This window comes from Cydia strobilella, chromosome 12, assembly GCF_947568885.1.
Source record: "Cydia strobilella chromosome 12, ilCydStro3.1, whole genome shotgun sequence".
Classification (NCBI taxonomy): Eukaryota; Metazoa; Arthropoda; class Insecta; order Lepidoptera; family Tortricidae; genus Cydia; species Cydia strobilella.
In genome coordinates, this window is record NC_086052.1 from 5704034 (window position 1) to 5721096 (window position 17063).

General features: G+C 37.1%; 1 protein-coding gene across 1 annotated transcript in view; it reads right to left on the bottom strand.

Annotated features, from left to right (window-relative positions):
• Nucleotides 1–16856, bottom strand: part of LOC134745977 (protein kinase C, brain isozyme-like) — a 259524-nt gene extending 242668 nt beyond the window's left edge. The window contains exon 1 of the mRNA XM_063680134.1: nucleotides 16531–16856. Coding sequence (XP_063536204.1) covers nucleotides 16531–16712 — 182 coding nt within the window. The 5' untranslated portion in view covers nucleotides 16713–16856. The remainder of the gene's footprint in view (nucleotides 1–16530) is intronic.
• Between the last annotated feature and the right edge of the window lie 207 nt (nucleotides 16857–17063).

Consider the following 17063-nt stretch of genomic DNA (forward strand, 5'->3'; position numbering starts at 1 on the left):
ACGGATTAATTCGTCTTCGGCGTTGGACCTACGGTGCGGATATACCTATATATACGTCATTGGCGACAAAAAAGTTAAAATTACCTTGATAGCGTTAAACAAAGTTAATGTCTACTTGAATAGATACCATATTTCCATAGGTCGAAATTAAACCCTGCCAGGCGTGGCTCACTCCGCGATTTCGTCGCGTCGCTACAAGTACATGCGGTACAATTTTGGTGTCTAGCCATTGTATATAGTTACCGCGCACCGCTACGGACCGGATGCCTCCTCGCGCTTGCTCCACCTTGCGATCATATCTGTCGTACGTGTTTTGTTAGAGAGTGTACCTTCTGTACCTAGTTCTGTATTATTTATTCTATGAGTGCATCAACTTAGAAAACCAGTTATCTCACTAATTATCCCTACACAACACTCTAGAACCTTAATCACCCGCCCGAGCACGTCACCTGCCTTTATTTTCCCCCATTTCCTTTTCAATCAAGCCAGTGACATCAGCCAACACTATTTTCATCACACTAAACATTGATCGAGCACTGTTCTAAGTACCCAAATCCTCAGGGGGGTCGTTCCAAACGTATACAGTACATATACGTACACAGAAAAAAAGGTTGATATGAACCAAGAAAAATATTCTTGAACGAAGAAAATTTGAAGGAAGACCGAATTAATCTTGCACCAAGAAAAAGTTCTTGGCTGGAAATTTTTTTTCTTAGCTTAATAATTTTTTTCTTAGACCAAGAATTATTTTTTTGTTCAAGATAATTTTTGTCTTTCTTTTTTTCTTGATTCAAGAATTTTTTCTTGGTTCAAGTCAACTTTTTTTCTGTGTATGGGTATGCTTGGGTGAGTCGATTGTTTGAGCAGACCTGTATAGAAGAACCTTAGATTTAGAACCCTGGGTTTGGATACAGTCAGCAGCAAAACTTGCTAAGCGGGCGAGATGATCTAAACCACGACACGCTCTTATTCTCTTAACAATAAAGTCGCGTCAAGATCATTTTGAACACCTCGCCCGCTTAGCAACTATTGCTGCTGACTTTACCTAATTCTGAATTGCTCATTGTTCAACTAACGATGATTGGCCAAAAACAGTAGAAATAAGATAAAAATAGCAGTTCTAGCAAACTTACAAAGTAATTACAACAAACTTACTTAGTTTATTACGAGTATATACAAAGTTCTTAAGCATCACAAAAGTAAATATTCTGTATGTGGCCTAATAGTCCTAATATTAATAATAAAATGTATACTCTGGCAAGCCAGTTTGTCAGTAGAAAAAGGCGCGAAATTCAAAATTTATATGGAAGACCGACCTTTTTCTACTGAAGGAAATTGCTTGCCAATCTATGGTATGCTATGCAGCTGGCTTTATAGGTACTCTTTGATCGTTGTGTTTATGGTCATTTTAGTTTTAGAGTTACGTACCCAAAGGGTAAAAACGGGACCTTATTACTAAGACCCCACTGTCCGTCTGTCTGTCACCAGGCTGTATCTCATGAACCGTGACAGCTAGACAGTTAGTTAGTTAGTTAGTTTTGCTGGGCATTTTCCGCAACTCGACATCCAATGTGCCTATTTTGCGTGAAACGAGGTAGCGCTACTCTAACCACCCCAGCTCCTCCACGAAGCCTAGCAAGGTCTTCAGGTTGCTAGTTGCTTCCTTTAGTGTGCATGGATTTCCTAGGTATTTGCTCCTATATACTTCTAGCTAGACAGTTGAAATTTTCACAGACGATGTATTTCTGTTGCCGCTATAACAACAAATACTACTACGGAACTCTCGGGCGAGTCCGACTGGCACTTGTCCGGATTTTTATAGAGCACTGTCAGATAGCGTTAGAGCGGGAATATTGATTTTGATAAAAGTTGCAGACATCATTATTAGTTATCACAAATGTGGTGGCCCCTTTACACTGGTGTTCTACAACTCAAACCAATAAGAACAAGGCCAGGTACTAATCCATCACGCTTAAATCACTCCATGATTAATATACCGGATATCCAACTCGAATTTAGTCGACTCACGGCGATCATTAGGCTTCCGGACGACCAAGTTTTTGCCCGCCATTTTACTTATTCCGGTTTTGCCCGTGATTTGCCGGATAAGTTTGATGTTGGGAAATGTTATTTATGGCTAGCAACTTTGTTTCTTGTTTATGTCTAATTTGAGTCATGTAATGCACATCGATAAAATGGTTTATTTATTTTATAACATGCTTTAGAAGTACTAAATACAGATTGCTGTTTAGTCAAAGTCACGTCTAGATCAGGACTTCAGGACCGGCCGGACGGGTGACTATGACTACTAGTGAGAAAGTATGAACTTTTTGGTCCTTGATCGTCCACTAAGTGTCACCTGACAAGACCATGGACGTGTCCACACCCGTACATTTTAAACACGATTTTAGCAAGTTAGGCCTTATTACCCGCCAGCCCTTATTATAAGCCCATTTTCATTTTCCTACATCTGGTGAAACTGATTTTTGAACAAGATCGTTTAGAAAACGTTTAACGTCGCGGAATGTATTTATTTGATAAACTTTTTTTTTGTAAAACCGTAGTTAATGTTTGAAAAGCTGATTGTGTAAGTCCGTTTATACTCATAAACCAAAGAAAAATATTAAAGCCAGAATGTTATTCACAGTATATGGCCACATATAGGATATTCACTGCACTGTTATGCTTATTGTCTGGCAAAAAAGAGTAGAAATTAAAAAGTGGCAACACTGTAGTGTCGTCCCGTTTTTCTTAGATAGGTTTGAAAGGGACAACAGACTGTACAGACAAGACTGTACAGTAGGGTAATTACATTTGAGAATTTTGTAGGGGTTTAACAACCATAAACCAGTCTAGAACAAGCATTTAACTGCTGCCCTGTCACACATGATTTCAATTGGCACGACTGATATCAGCACGCATCGTCACGCGCACGAAATATCAATTCACTACAATTGGAAGTTAGAGTTAGACCAAGATAAGTCTGCAACGATTTTGATAGCACACGCAGTGCGTTGTTTTAAATGTCAAAATTCTATTAAATTATGACGTATAAATAACGCACTGCGTATGCTGCTATCAAAAGCGTTACAGGCTTTTTTTTGGTCTAACTCTATTTATTAATTGCCATTCTTGCTTCAAATGGTTGGACAGTTTGTTTTGATATCACTATAAAATGCTCATTGTTAAATTAACAATGATTGGCTATAATAGTGGTGCTTTTGTTTAAGTGTTAGAAGATGATCTAAGATGGTATTTAAAAATACGTTTGAACAATACCGTCAAATATTAAATTTCGGATTACCCATGCTTTCAGTCGTAGGTACGATCAAGGTATTAAATATCGACACGGACAAAATGTCAAAATATGTGTATATACATGACCTTTTTCCCACAGTTCGCGGAATAAATGCCCTGAGTTTTCCCAGTTGTTATGCAATGAAAAAAAAATGAATGAAAGACTTATTTCAGGCAACTAGCATACATATTACAAACAATCTATTTTAAAACTAAAAACCGGCCAAGTGCGAGTCTGACTCGCGCACGAAGAGTTCCGTACCATTACAGAAAAAAACAGCAAAACAATCACGTTTGTTGTATGGGAGCCCCATTTAAATATTTATATTATTTTAACAGAAATACATCATCTGTGAAAATTTCCACTGTCTAGCTATCACGGTTCCTGAGATTCAGCCTGGTGACAGACAGACAGACGCACAGACGGACAGCGGAGTCTTAGTAATAGGGTCCCGTTTTTACCCTTTGGGTACGGAACCCTAAAAACTACAAAACACATTATGGTTCCGATGTACGACGCAACCCCGCAGTGTGAGGGAACAGGCCGTGGAACCGCCGGAACTTGAGACCCCTTGGCCAAAACTCCTCCTTCATGTATACCTACTTATTGTGTATGTCGGCAAACCTAATTATAGAAGATGGAGTAGGTTGTAAGGACTAATCTTTTGTATTCATGTTTCATGTTACCTATTCTGTTCGCCTTTTCAAGTAACTTAACGTTAATGTCTAGCTTAACTTTAAGCGAAGCTGCTTAAGGCCTATCGCCGCCGACGATCGGCGAGAAGCGATTAGCAATGTACGACGAGTTTAATTTCGCAGCTTTGCTCTAGGAAAAAAAAAGTTTGTATAGTTATAGTTAACGCTATCTCTACTGAGCTCGTTCACTTACGTACTAACAATGGCATTTTGTTAACCAAAAGCCATTATTTCTTTTGTGTGAGCGCGTGGCCTTTTTGTGCCTGAGGCTCACACTGCTCACACACGATGGCCACGCGCTCAGGCACAAAGGCCATGCGCTCCAACAAAAGAAATAATGGCTTTTGTTTAACAGAATGCCATTGTTAGTACAGGTAAGTGAACGAGCTCAGTAGAGATAGCGTTAACTATAACGCGACCATGGCGAGCGCGTGGCCATTGTGTGTGAGCCTCAGGCACAAAAAGGCCACGCGGTCACACAAAAGAAATAATGGCTTTTGTTTAACAGAATGCCATTGTTAGTACGTAAGTGAACGAGCTCAGTAGAGATAGCGTTAACTATAAATAGTGTGGATAGTCAGAAAAAAAATTTAGGTACTCACACAGGATCATTATCTACAGTCGCCATCAGATATATCGAAGCGGCAGAGGTACTCAAAAATATCTGATCACGCACTTTTACGCCTTGACCTCCTATTGCCTCTATTAGGCATGTTCAATTTGAGAGCACCTTGGCCGCTCCGATATATCGGATGGCGGGTGTACAAGTTAATTTCTTGCGCGAGAAAATACGTCGTCCTTTGCGTTTCACGCCAACACTTATTCAAATTAAACGAGCACAAGTAACGCTCATTTCCCAATTTAAACATAACTATGCAAGCGATTATGTCACTAATTGCTAGGCTATTAAATCATAAAACAACAAACATTCGCAAGAACCTAATGCAGTTTAGTTCTGATCTGAAGTCGTTTCTAAAGAATCAGTGTCGTCAATACGGCCACATGTTTGCAGTAGTTGCGTCGGCAGTAAAAATGTCGTAAACGTCGTGAGTGCACTAGCGCATAATATTAGGAAGTGTTTTATGACCGTACAGCCATTTGACAATGGGTTATGAGATGCTGTTTAGGGCACTTGACGTGTAGCCGTGCTATATTGAACTAACAAAACGATGACAGTCTAGTCGAAGCAATGAAAACTGGGAATTATTTCCGGTAATTTTACGCAAACTGGTACTCTTGCTCGTTGCTTATTTTCCTGTGAAACTTCTATAACAAAAAAAGATCCATGATATAAAAAAAAACAAGTTTATTGTTTATAATTCATTGTCGTTTATTGCATACATGCTCATTGATGCATAGGAATACATGGTTTTAAAGAGCCTTATCACACTGGCGATTTACGGGAGATTTGAATTATCCCCGCAAGCGCGTAACGATAATGTCATAAAGGCTCTAAAAATTAAACTTTAACTTATACGAAGATAATCCAGTTAGGTTGGATGTGACTGAATACAAAAAATGAGTAGCAGGCGAGACCCATTCAATGAAAATTGCATCTGTATATGGACGAAGGTGACAGTGAAAATGTACAACAATGAAAACAAACGACGTAATAAGGTTAGATGCGATAAGAGAAACACTTGTAGGAAGTCCTCAAACTATTTCTTTTGCCCGAGCAAAATAAACTCGGTTTCTCTTACCTTACATGACCTTATAGGTAATATGCGGAAGTCCAGGGACCGGACAACCCTTTCCGCGATAAAACCCTTTCAATGGGCGACACTTAAACACGGCTAACACATTGAAAGACTTTCCCTTTTGAACTGCAAGCCCATTCATACCCTTACCTTTGACTAACCCTTACCGAAAAGCTAACCAAAAATAAGGCTAGCTCTTAATAAGGGTTACCCTTATCTTTAAGCGATTTTTATAAAGGTTTCCCTTTGCGTGAAAGAGACAGGATTAGTATATATCTACGGTAGTGTATGAAAAGGAAAGAAAATACGTGCCTAGTCAAAGAACGCCGCCGTCGCCGCCGACGATCGCTCGGATTCGAAGTAATGTGTGCTTTATGAACAAGGTAGACGACTTAAATTAGCACGCTTATATGCTAAAAGGGAAGCCCTTTATAAGGCTAACCCTTATAAGCAATATGCAAGGTGTTGGTGAGCGGATGATAAGGGTTTTGTAAGGGTATTTGGGCTACCGATTACTCAAATGTGGTAGCTTTATATAAGGGTTTTTAAAAGCAAAACAAAGGGTTTCGTCTGGCAAAGGGTATGGTGAGTTAAGCCTTATGCAATACCCTTATAAAACCCCGATAAGGGATAGCGGGCCGGTCCCTGTGCGGAACACGAGTCGATCTCATTACTGCTGTTTTTTACACACTTCTCAATTTCTCAAAACACATTATTGTGTATTGTTGTTTATAGTTAATACATGCAAATTTTTTACAGCGTTACAGCAAAACTAATGCACTACACAAATTAATGAAAAAGATAAAAAGTATATACAAGGAATGACAGATAACAAAACAATTTTAAGTGACATCCAGAGTTTCACAGTACGCCAGACATGTCCGACATATATTCGCCCAAGAAGTTGCAAAAATATCACTTTCTGGTGCCCATGACAGAAGCGAGTTCAACAGACTTAGGGCTCGCACGGCCGGAGAGTTTCTGTGCGCTACAGTGAGTGCGGTTGGGACTGCCAATAGATTATGAATTCGCGGTCTCGGGGGAATTCTGGGCACAAAGGGGAAGATTATACACATAATTACTACGAGCGAGTTAACAATGGAACAAATCGAAATTCCATCGCACAGCTATCATTAGGGTCGATCGCTAACGCTCAACTTGGAATCCCAAACAAAAGCGTTTCTAACCTTAGATTCCGTAAGGGCATCGTTAAATTTAATTCCGGTTCAAGTTCAATATCCAACGAGCCCCCGGACACCTGTAATGGCTCTGAAGTACCAGAGCGGACTGGATTTTGGGGCTTTGCAAGTTTTTTACACTGTTTCTTCTTTTATAGTGTTAAACCTATCGATAAGTCTATATTATTAATTTCAATTTGCCATACTTACTATCAATCGTATAACGTATAACCATGCTAGTAGAATATCCAGCGTTCCTTAAATTTTGTTTCAAATTTCAAAATCCTTAATAATTTCCTTTTCCCAGTGTGGATTTTCAGGAATTACCAATTTTTATCAGATTATTTACCTTCCGGGTCAAGTATAATTTTACAGTCGTTATATAATTTTTAATGTATGAAACTACTACATATTCTACAATGTTTTTCCTGAAATAAACCGGCCGCCACCTCCCGGTCTACGATTAGGTACTATACTGGGCCGATATTAGATTTCCACAATGTTATGATTCATCTTTATACCCTAGCTACCAGCTGCTGTATAATGCCTGCAGACCTTTATCTGAACCTTAATCTAAGCTATAGTTTATAAACCATGGGCTCAAGTAACCTGACAGATTTTAACCACGCATTCCTGAGGTCATCAAGAGCAAAAAATGTTACACTTTAGGACTTGGTCAAATTCGGCAATTTTTTTTTTGTGAAGAGTTAGAGCAAGAAAAGTCTGCAACGATTTTGATAGACGCTGTGCAAGTGTTATTTTAAACGTCAAACTTCTATGAAAATATGACGTATAAATAACACTTGCACAGCGTCTATCAAAATCGTTGCAGACTTATCTTGGTCTAACTCTATTTGTTTTCTGCACACGACACCTTATTTCTTTTTTTTTTTACATCTTGGCGAAGAAATAAACATTACAACGAATAAGTTTAAGTTATTTACAAATAAATTTTGCGAGTTTCCTTTAAAACTTTAATGTCTGTCAGTAAGTATGTCTAAAACAAGTCACATAGTGGCAGCGTCGCAACTCGCAGCCAAAAAGTCGTTTTTCACCGAGAACAGAAACAAATTTTCACAAGAATTTCCATTCTCTAAAACCAAATTCTATGCGGTCAATAATACACCTTTATAATCTGTCTGGCAAGAATAGGTTTAGATTTTTATAGTATAGTCAAGATCAAAAACTGTTGACAGCTAAAGTAATCAAATACATAATAGGTATAAATCACAACAAATATTTAATATTGTTATTATATTGCTTAAGGTAACAAACTTAAGGAATATCATAATATATGGCTACTCTGGTTGTCCAACTATTTGACGTTTACTGTACGAAATAAAAGCAAAAAAAATCCTGACAGTTTCATAAGCTGGATCTTCTCGGGGGCCCCTTTTTCTTAAGTCTGAAGTGTCTAAAGACTGAAGTGTTGACATTAACTTTAATCGGTTCTTAAACAAGTAAACGGTAGACTAAATTTACTTATTAAAGTCCGAACCTCGTCAAAAACTTCCATGACTTCCATCTATCTAGTCTTTGTTCACTAACTTCCATTGAATTGGAATTTAATTAATTCTGCGATCTAATAAATCTCCCACCTTTTGGAGATGACATCTTTTGAAGGGAAACAAAAGTGAATTAATAAGAAAATCGATATAATTGAAATTTTATTCCGATTTAAAGCAATTGAAGGCCGTGTAAAGTCATTGAAGGCCGTTTAAAGTCATTTTAAACTGCCTTTTAATGTGAAAGTATACACCCCTATACCTACTAATATTATAAATGCGAGAGTAACTCTGTCTGCCTGGAGTCTGGACTGTCTGTTCTGTTACCTCTTCACGCTTAAACCGATTTAGGTGAATATTTGGTTTAGAAATAGTTCGAGGCCCGAGGAAGGACATACTGTCCGCGCCCACGCACCAATTCCGTGCATTCGGAGGTCGAGGAAGTGGGGGGGTGTGCGCCGCGCCCGCGTACATACAAAATGACACTACTCTGTCATGACGCCCAACATTCCTAACATTCCTCAGCCTTGCACGGAATTCGCGCGCGGACAGTAGGATAGTTTTATCCATCATCATCATTCAAGAACTTGCATCCGATTTTCGTTACATTGCGGTAATGTTTTAATGTTTATTTGGGCACAAACGGTACATGTTTCTTATAACTAGTGTCTTATACATAATTCATAAACCAGGACAGTTGCCACCACTTAATAGCTAGGTAGGTAGGTAGGTTGGTCGATCGACTAAATTTATTGTACTCTGTAGTTAGCAATAATATCAGATATTTTAGTTTAACATTTTCTGTATTCATTTCTGAAAACATGAGATTCCCAAAGATAGATTGTAGCTATAAAATTTGATACTTTCACAGCGAAATTCAATTTATGTTCCATCAAAATGTTGAGATTATATTTTTGTACACAGTTCACTGTTTATTTTTGTCGAGAACTCGACACATTCAGCAGGGGTATCATGGTCGCATTTTTATCACCTGTCATGCCATGCGTCACTTTCGCACTTACATATTTGTTAGAACGTGACAGGCATGGTGACAAATGATAAAGAGCCGACCATCTTAGCCCTACAGGTTTTGCTTTCACAAAGGTTAAAAATTTATAGAAGAAAGTACCTACTTCTTTTTATACACTTAGGGCCACTTGCACCATTCACTAACCCGGGGTTAACCGGTTAAGCCTGGAGTTACAATGGTTACCAGTACAATTTGACACTGGGTTAACGGTTTAACCGGTTAAACCCGGGTTTGTGGGATCGTGCAAGTGGCGCTCAGGGTGGATTACAGACTGTACGATAGTGGTTTTACCTACACTACCTACTATATATTACTTATATGGGGCATTTTCTATGAAAAGGGACCTTATTGCCGATGGCGCTTACGCCGCACAGCGTCGCGCGGTATTGTATTTATATCAGAGCATCGTTAATAATGGCGTAAGCGCCATTGACAATAAGGTCCCTTTTTATAGAAAATACCACATATTATATGAACGTGAATATTTTTAGTAGGACCGTGAACATGAACAATGGAAATCCCTTTTGTGAGCCCTATGTCCCTGATGAGGGACAACAGGATACCATCATCATCACCATCACCTTACGTTCTTGCTGCTGAGGTGAAAAATGTTTATATTTGTATTTATTTGCATAATCATAGATGTTTGTCACAGGAGGCCAAAGTTAAGCATATGAGGATTTTGAGACTAGTCGCGACGCTCAAATTCTAAATTAGAAGCTTTTGCTTGCTCGAGACTCAAAATTAGTATTTACAGTTTTTATCTCTTGTTACACAAATATCAATTTCGATCTAGATAAGGTACCTGCGCCAAAGAAGACCCGGTTCTTAAGCTTGCCTACTTTCAAAATTTCATACTTGAATAAAGTGTGAATGGGTTTAAATTTTGCCGCCATGTTCGCTAGCAGCATAGACAAAACTGCAAGTCCATATTAAACATAATAAAAATAAAAATAACGATGGACCTTCTTTGGTGCGGGTACCTTAATTATGCATTTAATATGAATAAGATGAAACTCGAAAGACCAAAGGAAGTTTCATGGATGGGATGGGTGCGTGCGGCCCATGACAGCATCCGCTTGGTGTGCCCCCCTTACATTTCAAAAAAGTGGTAAGAAGGGATCTACGTGTTGGCTTCGGCTCCGCGCACACTTCCCAAATGTCCGGAACACCATTGTTCCGTGATGGGTAAAGACATAAAAATAATAATTCTAGGAACTCCATATTTATATAAAATCCATAGACTACGAAATACCAACACCATTACATCACACTACTGAAGTTAACAAAAGACTCGATAAAAGGTAAACATCCCAGCAAACCCACAAAATCAACCTTGAACAACCACGATTTATGTTCAAACTCTGTCAACGGGATCGCAGACTAATCGTAGGTCGTACTTGTGATGGAGCGAGGTCTACCGCCATAAATAAAGCATCAGATGGCCTGTAACGCTCTCCATTATATCGTTTACCGCTGTGGATAAAAGCATAGGTCATTTTCGCATTTGTCAAACGTAAAAGTATTTATATCGGTTGCGATAAATGACATAATATTCATAATAAAGACCAAGACCTCCACTATAAAGTGACATAAAATACAGCTTGTACAAAAACTACTTTCATGCCGACTTATCTAAAGGGGCCCACTGACTATCAGTCCGCCGGAACAAAAATTTGACAGTGCCGAACAACTGACAGGCTGATATCGTCCGGCAGACTGATAGTCAGTGGGCCCCTTAAGAATTTACGTAAGTACCTACTTCTTAGAAACTTTTTACAGGTGGTTTTGATATGGTAAAGTTTTAACTGCCATCAAAGAAACGTTTTTCGAAAAATAAACTTCGGTTAGGGCGTCATTTTTGTCATTTTCGAAGTCGTGTTCGCCGACATTGTATTCCTTGTCATTATAGCTATTAATGTTTAGTTTTTGGCATTCAAAAGTTTTAAATATAAATCAATCAATCAATCATTTATTTCTTTGAATGTGGTACGTTAGTAAAGATGTAATAAAACAATATTGTTCAGCACATCCTGCCTGAATAGGCCTAGAAATAATGAGTTTTATTTACCTTAACTGTATTATGCAATTAATAATGAAATTAAATTGAACATAAAGTTATAAGTAAGTTAATAGGGAAATGCTTGGAACACAATTTTTTACTCCGTAACTTTGTTTCGACTAGTTAGGTGAACATATCAAAAGTCGCCGGCCGTAGCCTTTGAGCTGGGGGGGAGAGGGGGGTAAGAAGGTCCCATTATTCGGTTTTTGATTTATATCTTGGCAACTTTGCATCTTAGCGACATGTTTACTTAGACAAACTACTGAAAGCTGATTAAAATATGTTTAATTTAGTCAAGTTTTTCGATATCTTTTCGATATCCATTAATAGCGTAGGCCGATTTGCTCAAGTACTGATATAAGTCATCTATGTGATTTTTTCAAGTTAACAGATAATCTATTAATAAATCTAGAAATTTAATAACAGCTACATTCTCTATTGTTGCACCTTCGTAGTTAACTGCTATATTGTTAGATTGTGTTGATGTCCAGTGATGAAAATGCATTACATTTGTCTTATTTAAATTAATTATTAAATTAAGCCATGTTATTATGTATATTTAATTCTGTACTTATATCATGTTCATAGTTTTTTAAATCATTACAGCGTATAATTGATGTACTATCGTCCACAAATAAAACAATTGGATAATTGATATTCTTCGGCAAATCATTAATATAGACTAAAAACAAAGCGGATCGAGTACACTTCCCTCAGGAACCCCATGTTGTATAATTGTATAAAGTGTTCTCCAGAAGTATATCTACATTGTTTTTTGGTTGCATTGCATATTCTTGATATCTCAGTATATTGTGTCCTATTTTTTAAATAAGACGAAATATGATTCAATAATTAATAAAAAAGTCGAGATTGTCTTATTATATCAGCGATAACGCAACAGCGATATTTATATGCGGATCGTGAACCTTTATCTAACCGATGAAACCGTACGTAACGCATATGACTGTCTGGGTAACCAATATAACAAAGCTATAAATAATTTCTTATAATAGAATGCCTATACCTACGATACAAGTCTTACAGCGCAGTATTTCTTTCGCACCTCAATCACGTCATAACGAACTCAAATAAGACCCGTCATGAACCATAGAAATAGATTCACACTCTTTTTAATATATTCACTGTTAAATGAAACGATACATTCTGTTTTAGAGCCAAGAACATGTCACTGGATGTAATTTTTCAACCGTTTTTTTTTTTACTTTAAAATAACAGCATCATAAATTTTAATTCAATATTCAGATAACGGTATGTCTGTAAATATGTATAGCAATATAAACAGTGACTAATATTCAGCATAGTGATTATAACAATGTAAACTACTGGTAATGAAAAATGTTCTAAATAAACATATCCAAGCAATCAACACAGGAAGCCAGTACAGAGAAACATTTGAGTCAACTGTTTATTAATTATATAATCCAGTAACTTTGTCGCCTTTTGTGACGTGGTTCATTTGCGTCAAATCCGGTAGTTCTGATTTTTTGCTGACTTGTTTATGACGTTGGCCCAATGAATAATCCAAGTTTGTAACTTCGATTGCCGAACACAACTTTGTCAAATTTCTCGTTTTTTTTTTAGATTTTGGCGCAAATCTGCGTTCGGCGCTCGAGGTCTCAAACTTGGATTATTCATTGGGCCAACGTCATAAACAAGTCTACAAAAAATCAGAACTACCGGATTTGACACAAACGCTAAATGTATAAAGTGACTGTATTAATATTTGTACATGTTTCATAAAATGTTCTTAGGCTCTATAGAATAATAACTTATTTCAAATACACCTTGGCGAATTTTAAATAACAAAGAGGTTTTATACTATTGTTGAATGAATAGGCATATTTTTTATTGTCTGTAGCACAAAAAACGTTAGCTCATTAATTCATTAAATTCAATTTATGCTGTTTGAATGAATATAACTTCTATTAAATATATTAAGAACGGGTCACTCGCGTATTTTAAGTCGAAAAACGCTCGACATGTTTCACTCCGTACCGAGCAGTATCGTCAGGAGCTTGCGTTGACGGTGACGGACCGGCACATATCGGGCGTTTTTCGACTAAATACGTGAGTGACCCGTTCTTAATATATTTAACATGTCTGTGTCTCACGGAAGTTTTGTTATTAAAATAGAAATTCTAATCTAACTCATAGTTTGAAATAGTAAAATGTTGATGGTTGAAATTGCGTGATATTTGACATTATTGCTGTATATCCCTACTGGAAGTCCCCGACAATTTAAAAAAGAAAATATTTTTATTAAAAATATTTTCTTTTTTAAATTTTAATCTACGATGTTGAAAAGTTGATGGGTTAGAATTATTGGATTGGGAAGGTCTTGAATAACGGTAATCTGTGTGTTATACTCCCAAAGAAGAGACGCTTTCCACATTGATTTCCGTACATTGACCCGCCTGTTGCTATTTCTATCCCACGCGCATAATTATACAGCTGTCAAGCTCGCACACATTGACAACCGGCGGGATGTAATATATAGTTTGTCAAAGGACTACAGAAAGAATCATACTATCTTTGTCTTACACTAGTATTAACACCCAAAAGAATAGGTTGAGTGTAGTTTTTTTTTTTACTGACTATTTGGTTTGATCAACTGTAAAGCGAGGTTTAGACTAGCAAGAACTTGCATGCAATTTTCATTACATTCTGTATCTGATCAACATTTTGAATGCAGCTCAGTAGTCGGCAATGTAACGTAAATTGCATGCAAGTTTATGCTAGTCTGAACCTCGCTTAAGGTTAGATATGCTTGTGCAATAGAGATAGCAACCAGATATCGTTCGCATCACTCGGTTCAGCTGAACGTGTACCTTACTGGTGTGCGCGCTTTTATACCAAACTGGTGCGCAGTATTCCGCTGGAGAGTATACAAGTGCCATAGAAGATGTTCGCAGTACGTCAGCTCGAGCGCCCCACGAAGTTCCGGCCAGCTTATTTACAAGGTTTACCCGGGTCTTTACCTTTTGGGCTAGGTTATCCAAGTGTGCCTAATATGTTAGTGACCAGCGTGACTCCTAGGTATTTCGGATTGGGATTGTGGCGGATTTTTTGACCGCAAAAAGTAACATTTTTAGATATATCAAATAGTTTTAGTCCCAAAACTCAGCTACCTTCTTCTCCTATACTTCGTTTTTTTAGCATTCAAAAGGGTAAACAATCTTGATGTGTCTTTGTATTGAAAAACGCTATTTAAAAACAATTACTTATGAAACCAAAAGAATGTAAATGATATTGTATGTGACGTTTTCAAGCAAAAAGTACCACATTGTCGCTTGCTATAAGGACGAAATTTGCTTGTATCCTTATACAAATAGCAACAATCCAAACAACAATATGGTACCAGTTGCTTGAAAACGACACATATATACTATATAATTGTTGCATATTAGCTGCAACTTATTTTAAGTGTTTTTCAATAAAAAATCACGTCAGGATCGCTTACCTTATTTCTTTTGCCAAAAAAAAGTGAAGTATACTAGAGAATCACAACTTCTCTCCCAACTACCTGAGATAACTGGTAGACCATTGAAATTGTTTGTTTTTTAGCTTTATAATAGAGTGACAACAGCCTGGTTGTTTTCTATTTACATTTACTGTTGGCATCAACCAATAATTATATACACAAACATATGCTAAGCAAACATTCAACAAGTCCATCATATGTGTCGTTTTCAAGCAACTGGTACCACATTGTTGCTTGCCATGGCGCTGTGACAGGTTATTTGTATAAGGATACAAGAAAATTTCGTCCTTATAGCAAACGACAATATGATACCTTTTGCTTGAAAACGTCACATATGATATTTTATCCCAATAGATCAGCAATTTCCCAAACTATGGGTTGTGACCCATTGGTGGGTCGCGAGCGAATATTGAGAAGGCCATGGAACTTACTAGGGCATCTGAGCATTACCAATAATATTTTATGCCCCCTTTTTAAGACGGCCAAGAGGTGGGTCCCGAATTTGGCAGTTTTTGTTAGGTGGGTCAGAACCCAGTCAACTTTGGAAACCACTGCAATAGATTATTATAGAGCATAAATAAAATTTTGATTGAACAAGTTTCAAGCTGAGAATAAAACCGCTGATCTCATTGACAAGCAAAATTATTTTTGTTACCATTAATTTTATTTTTGAATGTTTTCACAACAAATATATTCCTTAACAATGTATAAAAATCAACAAAAACCAAACATTTAAAAAACTTTAAAAACAAGAGGCGGAAAGAATAATGGTAGTTTGAAAATTATGTCTAATATGATCTCGGACACAAACAATATAAAAAAACTATTTATATATGGGTTAAAAAATATTACTAAGCATTTATAAAATGTGAAAAGGTCAATGAGATTCATTCATACAGTCAAGGGCATAAATATATATACATTCCCAAAGTTTTAAAAATATGTGTACGCTCTTACACCTTAGACAATATAGTTGTGTTCACATACTTTTGAGCCATTTGTCTGGATCTATATTTTTGCCTTCGACTGTACAAAGAACAGTAGACTGCCAGTATAATTTTTTTGCTGATGTCAATTATTTCCACAAAAACCAATGGTAACTATATAAGAAATATATTTGTATTTTACCTACATTTTGTAATTTACTTGTTTAAGGCAAATTACAAAATGTATGTAGCTTTAATCAATAAGGAAGTAAGAAGAATAACATTTCTTAATTAATTTCCTTGAGCATTATTCAGTAACAATAATGAGATAAAACAACAGGCCTTGCCTTAACTAAAATCGTAGAGTAACAGGAAAATACAATAGGTATGCAGACCATTTATAATCTAATTAGTTTTGGTGCATAAATAATAAGCAAGAATAATTGATTACCTGGGCTTATAGCAGCATAAAAAATATTTCTAATAGTCACACCGTCTATGTTACCACGGCACAACGGAAACCACTAACGATTTCCAAGCGCCTTCGCTTTGTAAACAAACAATGTGTATTTTTAATTTCCGTGCAAATTAGATTCTGACAATAGAACTCGTCAAACAGCCAATAAATTACACTTACCATATAAAATCCTTGCAGTGCGAGCAAAACGTTGGCTGCTTGAAGAATCTCGGCATGAACTTGTGATCCTTCACGAAATAAACATTCTTCTTTTTCAGGGCACCCTTTCGGCCCCGCTGCCGGAACGCCTGCCCTAACTTCAGATCACCACCATCATCACAGTTGTTCTCCTCGTCCGCCATGGCGACGCGCGGTGGCGAGCTGAACGCCGGTGGATTCGGAAATACTTAATTCACTGAATTCGCTAGACTACACGAACACACGACCGGACCACCGCTCTCAGCCGAACGTCATTGCGTTTTGTGTCAACTGAGTGCATAAAGGTTTCGAGCTGTCACTGCTGTCACTGTCAAATAGCTAAATGTTACCATAACATATTTAAATTTACCCTTTATCAATTTTCTGTTATTTGAACAACAAAATAAATTTTTGAAATGAAAAAAAAAATTATGCAATAATTCTTTATGTAAATCAATTTAAACTTCTCTTTCTGATTAATACTCGCTATAGACTTCATGAATCGTGCACAGAAT